Here is a 13,473-nt window from a genome sequence, read left to right as displayed (position 1 = left end):
AATTGAAACTATTATTATACACAAATATCAAAATTTAGACCATGATTTTGACTGAAACTTTGTTTTTACAATTATACAGTACATAGAAATTTTAAGCTTGTTAGTTTGACGATCATCATACATCCATAAAATAGCACTTTAAAGAGATTTCCACTTGATGTTTAATGCGAGTGAGATTTCATACAGATGAATGAATAATAATTAAGCAAATGCTAACAAAATTAAGTTGCTTTCATTTATTTTTTCTTTATGGAAAAGTAATGGATAATGATATATACTATCCTTTAGATTGTAAATTTGTAATTTAGCATTTCACACAATTCTTAATATATTACGAGTATTAATTTAAGAATGCATGACTAAATCAAACATTGATCGGTATTTGTAATGCTTGACAACATATATTAGTTTGTGGCTCCTTATTTTAACAACCCTTAAAAGTTGTAAGTAATATTCTCCAAACTTACTATAGGATATGTGAAAAAGTTTGCTTACAAAAGCTTAAAATAATTTAACACAATCTTAGAAAGCAAACCTATAGACAAATGACTTTTGTTCAAAGTTTGCTGGCGTTTTTGTGAGAAAGGCTCCCCATTGCCTTGGCTTTCTCTCTAAGAACAAATTTCTGTGTCTTTCCAGTTGAGGTCTTTGGTAAATCCCCGAAAACAACAGTTCGAGGAGCCATATAATGAGGCAGTGAATCTCTGCAGAACCCAATTATTTCTGCAGCAGAAACCTGATCATGTCCATCCTTCAACTGCACAAATGCGCAGGGGGTCTCGCCCCAGTGATCATCAGGACGGCCAACAACAGCCGCGTCTAGAACAGCAGGATGACTGAATATTACTGATTCTACCTCAATTGTGCTTATATTTTCGCCTCCTGAAATTATAATATCCTTAGAACGGTCTTTTAGCTGAATATAACCATCTGAATGCATCACTCCTAAGTCCCCACTATGAAACCATCCTCCTTTAAAAGACTCCTGAGTTTCCTGAACATCATTTAAGTACCCTGTCATGACAGTGTTTCCTCTCAGCATAACCTCGCCGATTGTCTTTCCATCAGCAGGCACGCTCTTCATGGTTTTTGGGTCTTTCACATCAACGCCCTCTAGGCCAATGTGATGCACACCTTGCCGGGACTTGAGTTTCGCTCTCTCATTAGGAGGCAAAGCATCCCACTCTGGCTTCCATACACAAACTGTACCTGCAATAGCAATTCCAAAAAATTCTGTTTTTTCAGGACTTGTTTTGATTTCTACTGAACATTTACTGATCTTTTCTGATGAAACTGTTTTTCTGGATCCAATACTGAATAAAATTTCTAGGATTATTGTCCTAATATATACCTATAAATTTACAATATGAATTAACCAATGTACCTGGACCATAGGTCTCTGTCAACCCATACGAATGTGTCACAGAAAACCCGAGATCTTCCATTTTGAAGAGCACTTCCGGAGGAGGTGGAGCAGCACCTGTCATCACCGCGACTTTGCCAGGAAGAGGCTTCTTATCATTAGCAGGACAGTTTATGATCATGGTAAGTACTGTAGGTGCACCTCCCATGTGAGTTACTTTGTGTTCTGCAATATTACTGAATATGCCCTTTGCAGTCACATTCCTCAGGCATACATTCGTGCCACCTTGTGCTGCGACACCCCACGTAAGGCACCACCCGTTGCAATGAAACATAGGGACGGTCCATAGGTAGACTGGCAGTGAGTGCATCTCATTCAACAAGACAGCAGCCAACGAGTTTAAGTATGCACCTCGATGACTATACACGACACCTTTAGGCCTCGAGGTTGTTCCAGAGGTGTAGTTCAATGAAATTGGTTCTAATTCATCTTTCGGACTGTAAACTTCAAAATCAAGTTTACCTGACATAAGAAAACTCTCATACTCCAGCTTATTCCTAGAAAGATGTGTTTGATTTACAGCTCCAACTGCTTGTTTATCGAGAACTAAGACAATCTGTGGAAGGTTTTTAGCTGCTGTATTCTTGGACAGAATCTGAATAGCATTGCTGGCTATTTCAAAGAATTGCTCATCTACAAAAATGAGTTTTGCCCCTGAATGTTTAAGTAAGACTGATACCATTGCAGCGTCATGACGTACGTTCAGGGTACACAAAATTCCACTGGACATTGGAACCCCAAAGTGTAACTCATATATTGCAGGAACATTAGGAAGCAATGCTGCAACCTGCAGACCCAAAAGATCATTATTCCATGACATTTTTATATAATTTTACATTTCAGACTAACTTTATTGGTTCACACCATCACACTTGGTTGATATTCATGGTGTTACTGAACTAGCTTCAAACATTAATTTTAAACTTCTGCATACTTATTATGACTTTTTGAGGCTTGAGAGGATGACTTGCCCAAACTAGACACTAGTGTAAAGCTAGGCACAGGTCGAACCGTGCAAGCCTATGTCATGTTGTGTCTAAAAAGAGTCCAAGAAAAGTTGCAATGTATCATATTCCCTCATTTCCTAAATTAGAAGCCTATTTCTTTTTTTTACGTGACTAATAAATGTTAGAAATAGTCATCGAGGAAGAGAGTAGCGTATTGATCAAGTTCACACTAACTTTCCATAAATGAGCCCATGCATCTAATGCATGACCCAACTCAATTAATAGAAAACCCCCTTAATAAAATTAAAAAGTTTGTTATTTAATAAAAGGCGTAACGAATTAACAAACCCCCTAAATAAAATTTAAAAATTTGTTATTTAATAAAAGGCGTAACGAACCAATAATGCTCATGCCAAATTTGGAAATTATTTCCATTTATTAATTACGGTTCATTATTGTGCATCTCATACCATACTCGGCCTAGAATCAGACCAATTTGTGCTAGACCTAGTAGGGCTAATACCTAATTAGTTTAAATAGAGGTGTTAATTCAGATATTCAAGTCGGGTTTGGTGAAGTGTGATCGGATTGAGTTTATATTTAAATTTGAGTTATTCTTATTTATTATATCTAAACAAGTCAATATGTCAGTTCAGGTAGATTTTTGACACCTCTATTTAGATACAAATTAGTTTGTGTGTCGGCCAGACCCATACCTATTTTCTACGCCAGTGAATAATGCACACAAGTATAAGGACATTTATCATTTGTTTTTCATCAACTACTACGTATCTTTTTCCTCCTCCAATTGGCCAAATATCTCCTCTGTCACCTTTCACTTTTTCCACAAGGCTAAGCTGTTACGAATCTCTCATAATTTTGATGAATCAAGCAAGACACGTTTAGGGACCAGAACTTTAGTAAGACAAAATTCAAAATTAAGAGAGAAAAAAAAAAAAAAAAAAACCATGCATACATAATTATTTGCAAATAGCATGGGAGTGATGGACCAATGAACTGGAATTAAGGAAAATTACAAAAAAGAGAAAATAAAAAAGATCTAAAAATTGTACTTGTAATTCCTAGTGCGATAAACTCTAGATTTCTAATTACTCCATAAAATCATACAAGTACTACGTACAATAGATTTAAGTTTTATACCCAATGTTATTGATACAATATTATTCTTGAAAGTTGTTAGTCTTATTAATAAATTTTTCATACTCTATGTAACGGTGGAAAAATCCGACAATAAACAATTAAACATTAACATGAATGATTTGACTAAATTAGTCGACATCCAATAATTCAATAAAGTTGTCAAAAATGCGAAAAGTAAAAACAAGGTAAAGAAAACTGACCACATTGCCACGAGAGATGCCTAGCTGAGATAGAGCAGAAGCAAGCTTGGTGCACCTTTGTAGAGTCTCCCCCCAAGTGTACTGCACATCTCCGTAAACAATTGAAGGGCGGTCTCTATAAACAACGGAGGATCGCCGGAGGAAGCTGATCGGCGAAAGAGGCACGTAGTTGGCTGGACAACGGATTACTTCTTCCATAGCACAATGAAACTTTACACAAAATCACAAGATGTAAATGTTTTGTATATATGAAATTAGGAATTATACTATGTATGTGGTGTACAAGTGTTGCATTTTTTAAGAAAGATAAGAGTTAGCTTGATTGTGTGGGCCGTTTAATTTTTTCTAGAGCGGTATGATGACTTTCTATCATTATCATGTCCATCAAGTATAAGGCATCAGTAAATTATGTGGGGAGTATGCAATTATTTAAGGGATGGTGAATTGTGATCATGTAACTAAAAGGTTGGTTTTTTTTTTCGGCGCAAATCAATAAGATAATACAGATGTCAAGAATTACATGTGTCAATTTCTATTGTAGTATTTTTTACCTCCAAAAATACTCCTTCCCTTTTTGCTAAAATCTGCTTTGGAAATTTTGGTATAATAAACTATTATAATATTATTTCAAATCTTATATACGTATCTTTTGTAATAAATATATTCCTTTATAACTAGGAAAAATTGCTAAAAATAATATAACATTTACAAATTCTTAAATGGACCTGGTTCATACTAATTTATTGTAGACCACTAACATTAGAGAAAGTATGGTTGTTTTATTAATAAAAAAAAAAGGGTCACTATAATTAAAAAAGGGTCACTATATTGAAATAAAAATCATTTTGGTAATATATAGGCCTAAGTGGTTATTTTTGTAATGAAATATTTTATATTGTGATCAATATGAATAATAAAGGCCACTATGTTAAAATTAGGGTAATAGCGTCGTATTTCAAGTTTACAATAATATTAAACGTTGTATTAATTTTAATAAAGGTTACTAGGTTAAAAATAAGGTTACTATGTTAAAAATAATGGTCACTATGTTCAATATAAAGTCAGTTGCGTGTGTATAGACCTCGGGTCCACAATAATATTATTGTGGACCAGGTCCACGCAAGTCTTTTTGTACAACATTCCCCCCCCCCTTTTTAATAATACAACCTTTGGATTATTTTGTAATAATACAACCTTTAGGAGGTGTTCATTTTAAACAAGATAAAATCAAATTTTCGGTGGACTTTGAGGTTAGGAAAGGGGACGGATGAGTTATTGGTGGTGGGGATGAGGAAGGATGGAATATCCCCCGTCCCCTTCTTCCACCTCAAAACTCACCGAAAATTCAATTAAAAGATATGGAAAATGAACACCCTTAAAAGTTGTATTATTACAAAATAATCAAAAGGTTATATTATTAAAAAAGAATGGGACAAAGGTTGTATTACTTTTAGCAATTTTTCCTTATAACTATTACTCCATTTTCCATATCTTTTAATAATGAACAATATTTAAAATGATGAATTTATTAAACAATAGATTCGTACTACAATAATAATAATAATAATGATGATGATGATGATGATGATGATGATGATGATAAGGTAATTATTATTATTATTATTATTATTATTATTATTATTATTATTATTATTATTATTATTATTATTATTATTATTACGATAATTATTATTATATCTCAAAAACATACAAAGTTATACAACCTATATTATAAACAATTAGTGGGAAGTCGAGATACAATCTGGACCCCCACTCCTCTAGCTATAGAAAAGCCAATCCTAATAAAGATATGAGTTGCAGCACGCGCCCCAATATCATGAGTCTTCGAGAACTTTTATATTCGCTTCAACAATGCAACAACGTCCTTTTCTAACTCCCCAAGAGAAGAGAAAGGGAAAGGAAGGAAGCCATATCCAATTGCTCGACAACTGGATTCGTACTTGATATTATTATTATTATTATTATTATTATTATTATTATTATTATTATTATTATTATTATTATTATTATTATTATTATTATTATTATTATTATATCTCAAAAACAAAAGTCATCAACCTACAATAAATTAGTGGGAAGCCGCGAGATACAATATGGGCCCCCACTCCTCTAGCTATAGCAAACCCTACCCTAGTGAATATATGAGCTGCAGCACGAGCCCCAATGTCTTGCGTCGTCGAGAACCTCTTAATCCGCTTCAGCAACGCAACAACCTCCTTCTCTAAATCCCCAAGCGAAGAAAAGGAGAAGGGAATGAAACCATATCCAATCGTCAGACAACAACCTTCATACTTAACTCGCTTCTGATGAGCCGCATCAGCCACAACCCGTCCCGGAACAAAGTCAGATAGCCCTGTTTGTGTCAAAGGAGAAGACCCTGTGAAGTCGACACATACATCACGACCACGATCCCATAAATAAAGTAACACATCGGCATGTCTGAGGGCCCCGTCATTCCCTCCAGATAATCCTATGTCAACCTCCTTTCTTGCTGAAATCCTAGATCTGTAGCAAATATCAACAAATGCATCCCGAACAACATTGTGCCGATGTTTTAATCCCTACAATGCCAGCACACGACACCGCATGGTCTCCGAATACATCCCCAGTAAAAACCCGAGAGCAAGCAGAGCACGGTGTCGAGATAGAGAATAATGGAACACCCATCCGATTAGGGGTGTACAAAAATTGGCCCGGACCTGAAGCCGGACCTGAACCGACCTGAACCGGACCGGACCTGACCCGGACCTGTTGATTCAGGTCCGGTCCCGGTTCTTAAAAATCCAGGTTCCCGGTCCCGGTCTGGACCCGGTCCAAACCCGGGGTTTTCAGGTCCGGACCTGAAACCCGGGAAAATCGTAATTAAAAAAAAAAAAAAAAAAAGAAGAAAACCAAACTCTGAAAAATTGAAACTGAGTTTTCGTGGACTTATTTGTATTTTTGGTGTTTGAGAATCGGGACTTTATAGACTTTATGTAGTTTTGTAATTGATAATTTTGGTTTGTATGTAATTATTAAATTATGCAACAGGTCTAAAAATCACAAAACAGGTCCATATGCAGGTCCATATGCAGGTCCAACAGGTTCTGTATTAAAAAAAAAACGAAAAAGACACAAAACAGGTCCATTCAGGTCCAAACCCGGACCGAACCTGATTTTTCAGGTCTGGCCCGGAACCGGACCTGTTAATTCAAGTCCGGTCCCCGGTCCTCATAATTACCCAATTCAGGTCCCCGGTCCAAACAGGTCCGGTCCAGGTCCGGTCCGGTTTTGGACCGGTGTACACCCCTACATCCGATAACACAGCACACATTTGTATGTCTTAACGTTCATCGTCTAACCCAATCCAGAAATAGGAACTGCCCGAAGCCAAGCAGAGGTGTGATCGTCCTGCTGCAACTAACATAACAATATAAAGGGAGTTTAACAATATAGCATAACATTATACACACTTTATATCAATGCATTTAATCATGTAAGAAAATTTAATTTGATTAATTAAAATTGGGCTTTTTGTCAAAAACTACCTAATAAAACCTATATTTTGTGAGAAATTACCTAATAAAAAAAATGTTGTAATAAACTAACTAATAAAGTTAAAATTTTATAAAAAATACCTAATAAAAAGGTAAAATATTGTAAAATACTACCTATAACATACCGAATTTTAACCATTGATCGACCTCAAAACACTCCCAAAATCATCGCTTTCATTCCCAAAACTAACACAACTTGCTTGAAATCGTCTTCACCACATCTAAACCATCTTTCAACCCCAAAACCACCACCTACCTCTAACCCTAAAAACCACCATCACGAAGCACTAATCTACCCTCACCAACTCGGAATATCCTCCAACCAGCCCAAAAATAACCTTACCACCTTGAAAACCAACCCTCACGGTGGTTTTGGGGGGTGTTCTAAGGTGGACCAACATCCTAAAATTAAGTCAACGGTGGAATTTTGGTCAAAGGTAGTATATTACAACATTTTATTTTTTTATTAGGTAGTTTCTTACAACAATTTTTTTATTAGCTAGTTTCTCACAAAATTGAGGTTTTATCTTTAAAATGTCTATTAAAATTTTATCTTTTTTTTAAAAAAAAAATTTTGATTAATACTTTCATGTATTATCGTATTTTAAATGAAAAAATTGACTAAATATCATTAAATCGAGGCTAATATTCATGCTCATTAAGTATAAAATATAATTTTAAATACTTATTTAATTTGGTAAAAAAAAAAGAAATTTGATACTAATGTATCATTGAATTTTTAAATTGTTCATATGGTCTAATATGTATTTTTGATATACTTATTTTTCTAATCGGCTTTTTTATTATATTTCATATTGCATTTCATTATACATGCAAAATAAAAATTAAATATAATAATATGTTATAGTTGTATTTTATCTATGTTATTTTTAATATAATTTTTTTCTTTTATTGATTAAATGTAGTGAAATTAAGGTTTTTTATATGATTTAATGATTAAATGTAGTGAAATTACAAACAAATAACATAGAAATTTTTTTTCTTTTATTGATTATTAAGTATACATAGATAAAGTATAAACATAAATGTAGAAAATTTCTTTTAATGATTAAATGTAGATTTACAAACAAATAACATAAAAAAATTTCTATGTTATTTGTTTGTAATTTCATCATTAAGTATGATTTCTACAAATAACATATGATTTAATCATTAAGTATAAATCATTAAACCTACATCTAACATAGAAATCTACATTTAATCGAATTTAATCGATTTTTCTTTTATTGGTCAAAGTTCAACAAGAGTCTCGTAGAATAAACCACTACTAAAATTCGGTGATATTACGACTGTTTTCTTGCGACGGGCCAAAAAACGGTCGCAATTAGTATTATTTATGACCGTTTATTAGCCTGTCGTAATTTTAATTAATTGCGACCGTTTTTTAATAATTTGCGGCCGTTATAATGGTCGTTAAAATTATTAGAATTAATTTTTTTAAAATAATTATGACGGGCCAAAAAACGGTCGTAGAGACGGTCGTAACATTTTTTTTTTTTTTTTTTCGCTAAATCCTAAAATAAAACAAAGTCGGGCTTTCATATTTTCAGAAGGGGAAATTTGAAGCAGAGAAGAAGGGGGAAGAGGGAGAACACCACGAAGGTCGCTGCTCCGCCGTTACTCCCACCGACGCCTGTCTCCGGCCAGCGACGCAAGACACAGGTATGGCGTTCTATTTTTTTTTGTTTTTGATTTTATTAGTTTAGTTAATTTGTTCGAAAACCCTAACTTTGGGTCTCAATTCAACCCCCATGCAGACCACCGTCGCCGGATTCCCCTCCAGCCCGTCCTCCTTTGCTTTCAGACGATTGTATCAAGGTAAGTCGATGGGTTTCATTATTTATTTAATTTTGTTTTGAATTTTTGTTAATTTGGGCGAAAACCCTAAAATTGGGTCACAAATCAACGTTTGCAGGGCAAAAATTCGCCGGTTTCCTCCTTCTATCTTAGCTTCCTCCGTCGTCCGTCGACTGTACTCAGGAAAGTCATGCAATTTTTTTTAAAAAAATTTATTTACTGTTTATGGCCTTCTCTCTCTCTCTTTCTTTTCCTGAACTAATTACCTTATTGTGGATTGATTAATGAAGCAGTTTATTTATGGAATTGGGTTTGATTCATTTTTTGATTGAATTAGGGTTAATATGGTTATTCTGAAGTCTTATTTGGTTTAATTTGAGTTAAATGGTAACCAATTTTAATTTTTCTTTCATTTTTAATTGTTTATATTTTGATGATGAAATGTTGAATTCCATTGATGTTGTTGTTGATAGATTGTGGTGTAGTCTGATGATTAATGTGATTGTATTAAAATTGAATTGATTTGCTTTGGTGTAATTTGAGTAGAAAGGAACTAATGTCGAAGTGGATTTCAAGTTTGGTTTTAATTATACTGTTTGGGTGGCAATTTGATTAGAAAGGGAGCCACTATCACATTAAATTGTTTAGATGTAATGAAATTTTTGTCTTGAATCAATTAAATAAGCCATGTAACTTTGTTTGCTTTGAGATTTACGATTGAATTTGTACATGATTTTATCTAATATGCAAGATTCATAATGACTAGTTAAGAATTAGACATGGTAAATGTGCATTCCAAATAAGCTACCTTATCGTAAATGTGTATTAATACATGGGTTTATCTCATTGTAATTACTTTAATATCAGGTTACATAGTTGAATATTTTTTTATAAATAGTATAAATAACCTTTTCGCCTAATTTTTGGTTAAAAATGGTGAAATTTAACTCTTAAACTTTTGATTAAAGCTATGTTCTCGGTCTTGATCTTTTGGTTGATTTTTTTTAATTTCGTTATTTAATCTGAAATAGCTAATTGTGAGTCGCAAATTAACCCCTTTTGCAGCTTCATCGTCGCCAGATTCCTCTTCTGCCCGTCCTTCCTCCTTTTCTGTCTTTTTCCATCGCTCCACTAGGTAAGTCGGCTGTAGTTATTTACTTTTTTCATTTTAAATTTTTTTATAAATACCCTGCCTAAAAGTGTAACACCACCATATACCAGGACCACCTTCGTCGCCGCCTCTGCTTTTCTGGTCAACTCCTCCGCTGTGTGTTTTTCTTCCCTTCTTATTTATCTACTTCTTTTACTTGTGCAATATGATTCATATTTATGTTAGTTGTTTATGGAGTTGTGATCTCATGTGTTGGATAATTTTAGTTTGCTATTGATAGCTTGGTTCATTGTTGGATTTTTTACGCTTTATTGTGCGTAAGCTAGAACTTGGATGTGTTTTGGTTGGAATAGAAATGTATTTTGCTTTATGTCGAATGTAGGACTATTGGATGGTGTGAACTCATGTGTTGGATAATTTTAGTGTTCGTTTAAAAAAAATGATTCTTATTGAATTACAATGGCTTTATTAGAAATATGTATGTTTAAGGGGTTATTATAATCTTTTGAACAATAATTTGTATTATGGTTCTATAAAGTAAATTATTTTGTTTTTTCATGAAGGGTTACATGTGGTTGTTTTTTTTTTTTAATATTTTTATATTTTGATTTTTGTTATCAAACTCCCATCTTTGTTAAGTATACAAATCATATTGCTTCTATTATTTTATTAATGTTACATCAATTTACTTTGAAATGGTATAAATATAATTTTTTAGTGTAAGTTATAAATAATTTAATCAATATTGTAAATTATAGATAATAAGTATCTTAGAAAAAATGTTGTAAAAATTATAATTATTTATCAAGTTAGAAGCATGTGACATAACATATGTTTAAATCTCTTGATAAAGAATGTGAAATCAGCTTTCCTGTTCAAGACATGATAAGGACCTTTCGATATCATTTTGATTCTAATTGTATCGTATGCCATTATTGTAATGAATAAAAGTTCAGTGTGAATGATTAATGTGATTTGTTTTTCATAGTGTTGTAGAATTTGTTACCATGAAAAGGAAAGAGCGTTGGTGGATGTACGATAGATACGATGGCGGTAATGCTCGTAGACTTAGGCCAGAGTTTGTGGATGGTGTTGAACAATTCATACGGTGTTGTGAAGCTCATCCTGAGAGCCCGGCATAGATGAAGTAAGATGCCCTTGTCTGTTATGTAAGAATAGACGTCTTCATGATGCCAATACAATAAAACTCCATTTGTACAAAAAGGGGTTTATACCTGATTACTATGATTGGGTTTCTCATGGTGAAGGGTTCCCTACATCAAGTGTAGAGCAACCAAATACTTACCGTGAAATGGTTCTCGATGCTCTTGGGAGTAATCATGAACCACCAGGTGACGATAGTACTAGTGGTTCAGACGAAGAGCCAAATGCTCAAGCAAAAGCATTTCAAGAGCTTTTAAAGGCTGCCGAGCAACCACTATACGAAGGTAGCTCCATGTCTGTTCTAGAAATGGCATCTCGAATTGTATCTTTGAAGTCAGAATACAATTTTCCCCATAGGTGCGTTGATGGGTTTGCTTCATTACTGAACGAAGCGATTCCCGACAATAATAAGATGGGGAAAACATTCTATGATACAAAGAAGATTCTTAACGGACTTGAGCTTCCGCACAAGAAGATCCATGCATGCCCAAAGGGTTGTATGTTATTTTGGAAAGCTGATGCTGAGTTGGATAAGTGTAGAGTGTGCGAAAGGGATAGATACAAGAGGACTTCAAAGGGGTCATTGGTTCCAATAAAAGAACTCATCTATTTTCCAATCACTCCAAGGCTACAACGGTTGTTTGCAACAAAGAACGTTGCGGAGGAAATGACTTGGCATTCCAAAATTACAAGAGTCCAAGGCACAATGGCGCATCCTAGTGATAGTGAAGCTTGGAAGCACTTGGATAGATCCTTCCCCGATTTCGCATCTGAACCTAGAAATGTGAGACTTGGTATGTGTACCGATGGGTTTGCTCCTAATGGCAAGTTTGGGGGTCAGTATTCATGTTGGCCAGTCATTCTGACCCCTTATAACTTGCCTCCATCGATGTGCATGAAAAAACCATTTATGTTCCTTTCTTTGCTCGTTCCTGGTCCTAAAAATCCGAAGGGGAACTTGGATGTGTATATGCAACCGTTAATTGAAGAACTGAAAGAAATGTGGGTTGTTAGTGCAACAACTTACGACATCTCGCAAAGAAAAAACTTCAATTTGCGTGCAGCAATCTTGTGGACTATAAGTGATTTTCCAGCCTATGGTATGCTTTTTGGATGGGCAACAGCTGGTAAAAAAGCATGTCCATATTGCTTGGACAAATCAAAAGCTTTTTGGCTTGAACATGGTGGTAAAATGTCTTGGTTTGATTGTCACCAACAATTTCTTTCCCTCGAACATCCTTTTCGAAACAACAAAATTGCTTTTTGTAAGAACAAGGTTGAAAAGGGGACACCACCTCACATAATGTCCGACGATGAGCTATGGCAACAAGTTCAACACTTTGCTAAGGCAACAGATGGACCAGAAGCACTTGCAAGCTTGAAAAAGAAGAAACTAGGTTGGTTTAAGCAAAGCGTTCTTTGGGAGCTACCGTACTGGAAGACTCTTCTCCTCCGCCACAACCTCGATGTGATGCATATTGAAAAGAATTTCTTTGACCAACTAATTCACACAGTGATGGATGTGAAAAAACATACTCCAGACACAGTAGCATCTAGAAATGACATTGCCAAATATTGCGAGAGGCAAAGACACTTTGCCGAAAGCCCCATTCTCACTCGACAAGGCTCAAAAGAAAGTGTTATGCGAGTGGGTAAGGAACTTGAAATTTCCCAATGGTTATGCTTCTAATTTGAGTAGATGTGTAGATTTACAATCATGTAAGCTTCATGGTTTAAAGAGCCACGACTGTCATGTCTTCATGGAGAGATTGTTGCCAGTTGCTTTGAAGGAATTGCTCCGGTCCATGTTTGGAAAGCTATTAATGAGATTAGTCTTTTCTTCCGTGATCTTTGTTGTTCCACCATCAAATTGAGTGATATGGAAAGATTGGAACATAACATTGCAGAAATTCTTTGTAAGCTCGAGAAGATATTTCCACCAGCGTTCTTCAACTCTATGGAACACTTACCAGTTCACTTGCCTTATGAAGCTAGGTTATGTGGTCCTGTCCAATATCGTTGGATGTATCCGTTTGAGAGGTTTAAGCTCCTACAAACTCATAGCTGCCATTTTCGTTTATACACATATAGT

At 34.7% G+C, this 13,473-nt stretch overlaps 2 protein-coding genes across 4 annotated transcripts; one reads left to right on the top strand and one right to left on the bottom strand.

Moving 5' to 3' along the window:
* Positions 1 to 358: 358 nt before the first annotated feature.
* On the bottom strand, positions 359 to 4,258 carry LOC110699031 (probable acyl-activating enzyme 1, peroxisomal). Its single transcript, XM_021876517.1, has 3 exons — positions 3,732 to 4,258; positions 1,385 to 2,210; positions 359 to 1,209 (listed from the first exon to the last, which is right to left on the bottom strand). Exons 1-3 carry the CDS (start codon positions 3,927 to 3,929, stop codon positions 557 to 559), a joined length of 1,677 nt encoding a protein of 558 aa, XP_021732209.1. The 5' UTR covers positions 3,930 to 4,258; the 3' UTR covers positions 359 to 556.
* Positions 4,259 to 8,707: 4,449 nt separating this feature from the next.
* On the top strand, positions 8,708 to 13,473 carry LOC110699032. 3 transcript variants are annotated; one of them, XM_021876520.1, is made up of 3 exons: positions 8,708 to 8,971; positions 9,067 to 10,373; positions 11,206 to 13,473. In XM_021876520.1, the coding sequence occupies exon 3, from the start codon at positions 11,530 to 11,532 to the stop codon at positions 13,069 to 13,071; it is 1,542 nt and encodes a 513-aa protein (XP_021732212.1). In that variant the 5' UTR covers positions 8,708 to 8,971; positions 9,067 to 10,373; positions 11,206 to 11,529; the 3' UTR covers positions 13,072 to 13,473. The 3 variants fall into 3 exon arrangements, with proteins under 3 accessions (XP_021732212.1, XP_021732211.1, XP_021732210.1); XM_021876519.1 differs by having other exon boundaries at positions 8,708 to 9,127; positions 9,225 to 10,373; XM_021876518.1 differs by having other exon boundaries at positions 8,708 to 10,373.

This window comes from Chenopodium quinoa, unplaced genomic scaffold (genome assembly GCF_001683475.1).
Source record: "Chenopodium quinoa cultivar QQ74 unplaced genomic scaffold, ASM168347v1, whole genome shotgun sequence".
NCBI lineage: Eukaryota > Viridiplantae > Streptophyta > Magnoliopsida > Caryophyllales > Amaranthaceae > Chenopodium > Chenopodium quinoa.
Note: the sequence above shows the minus strand (reverse complement) of the source record. Positions and strands in the feature narration are given on the sequence as shown.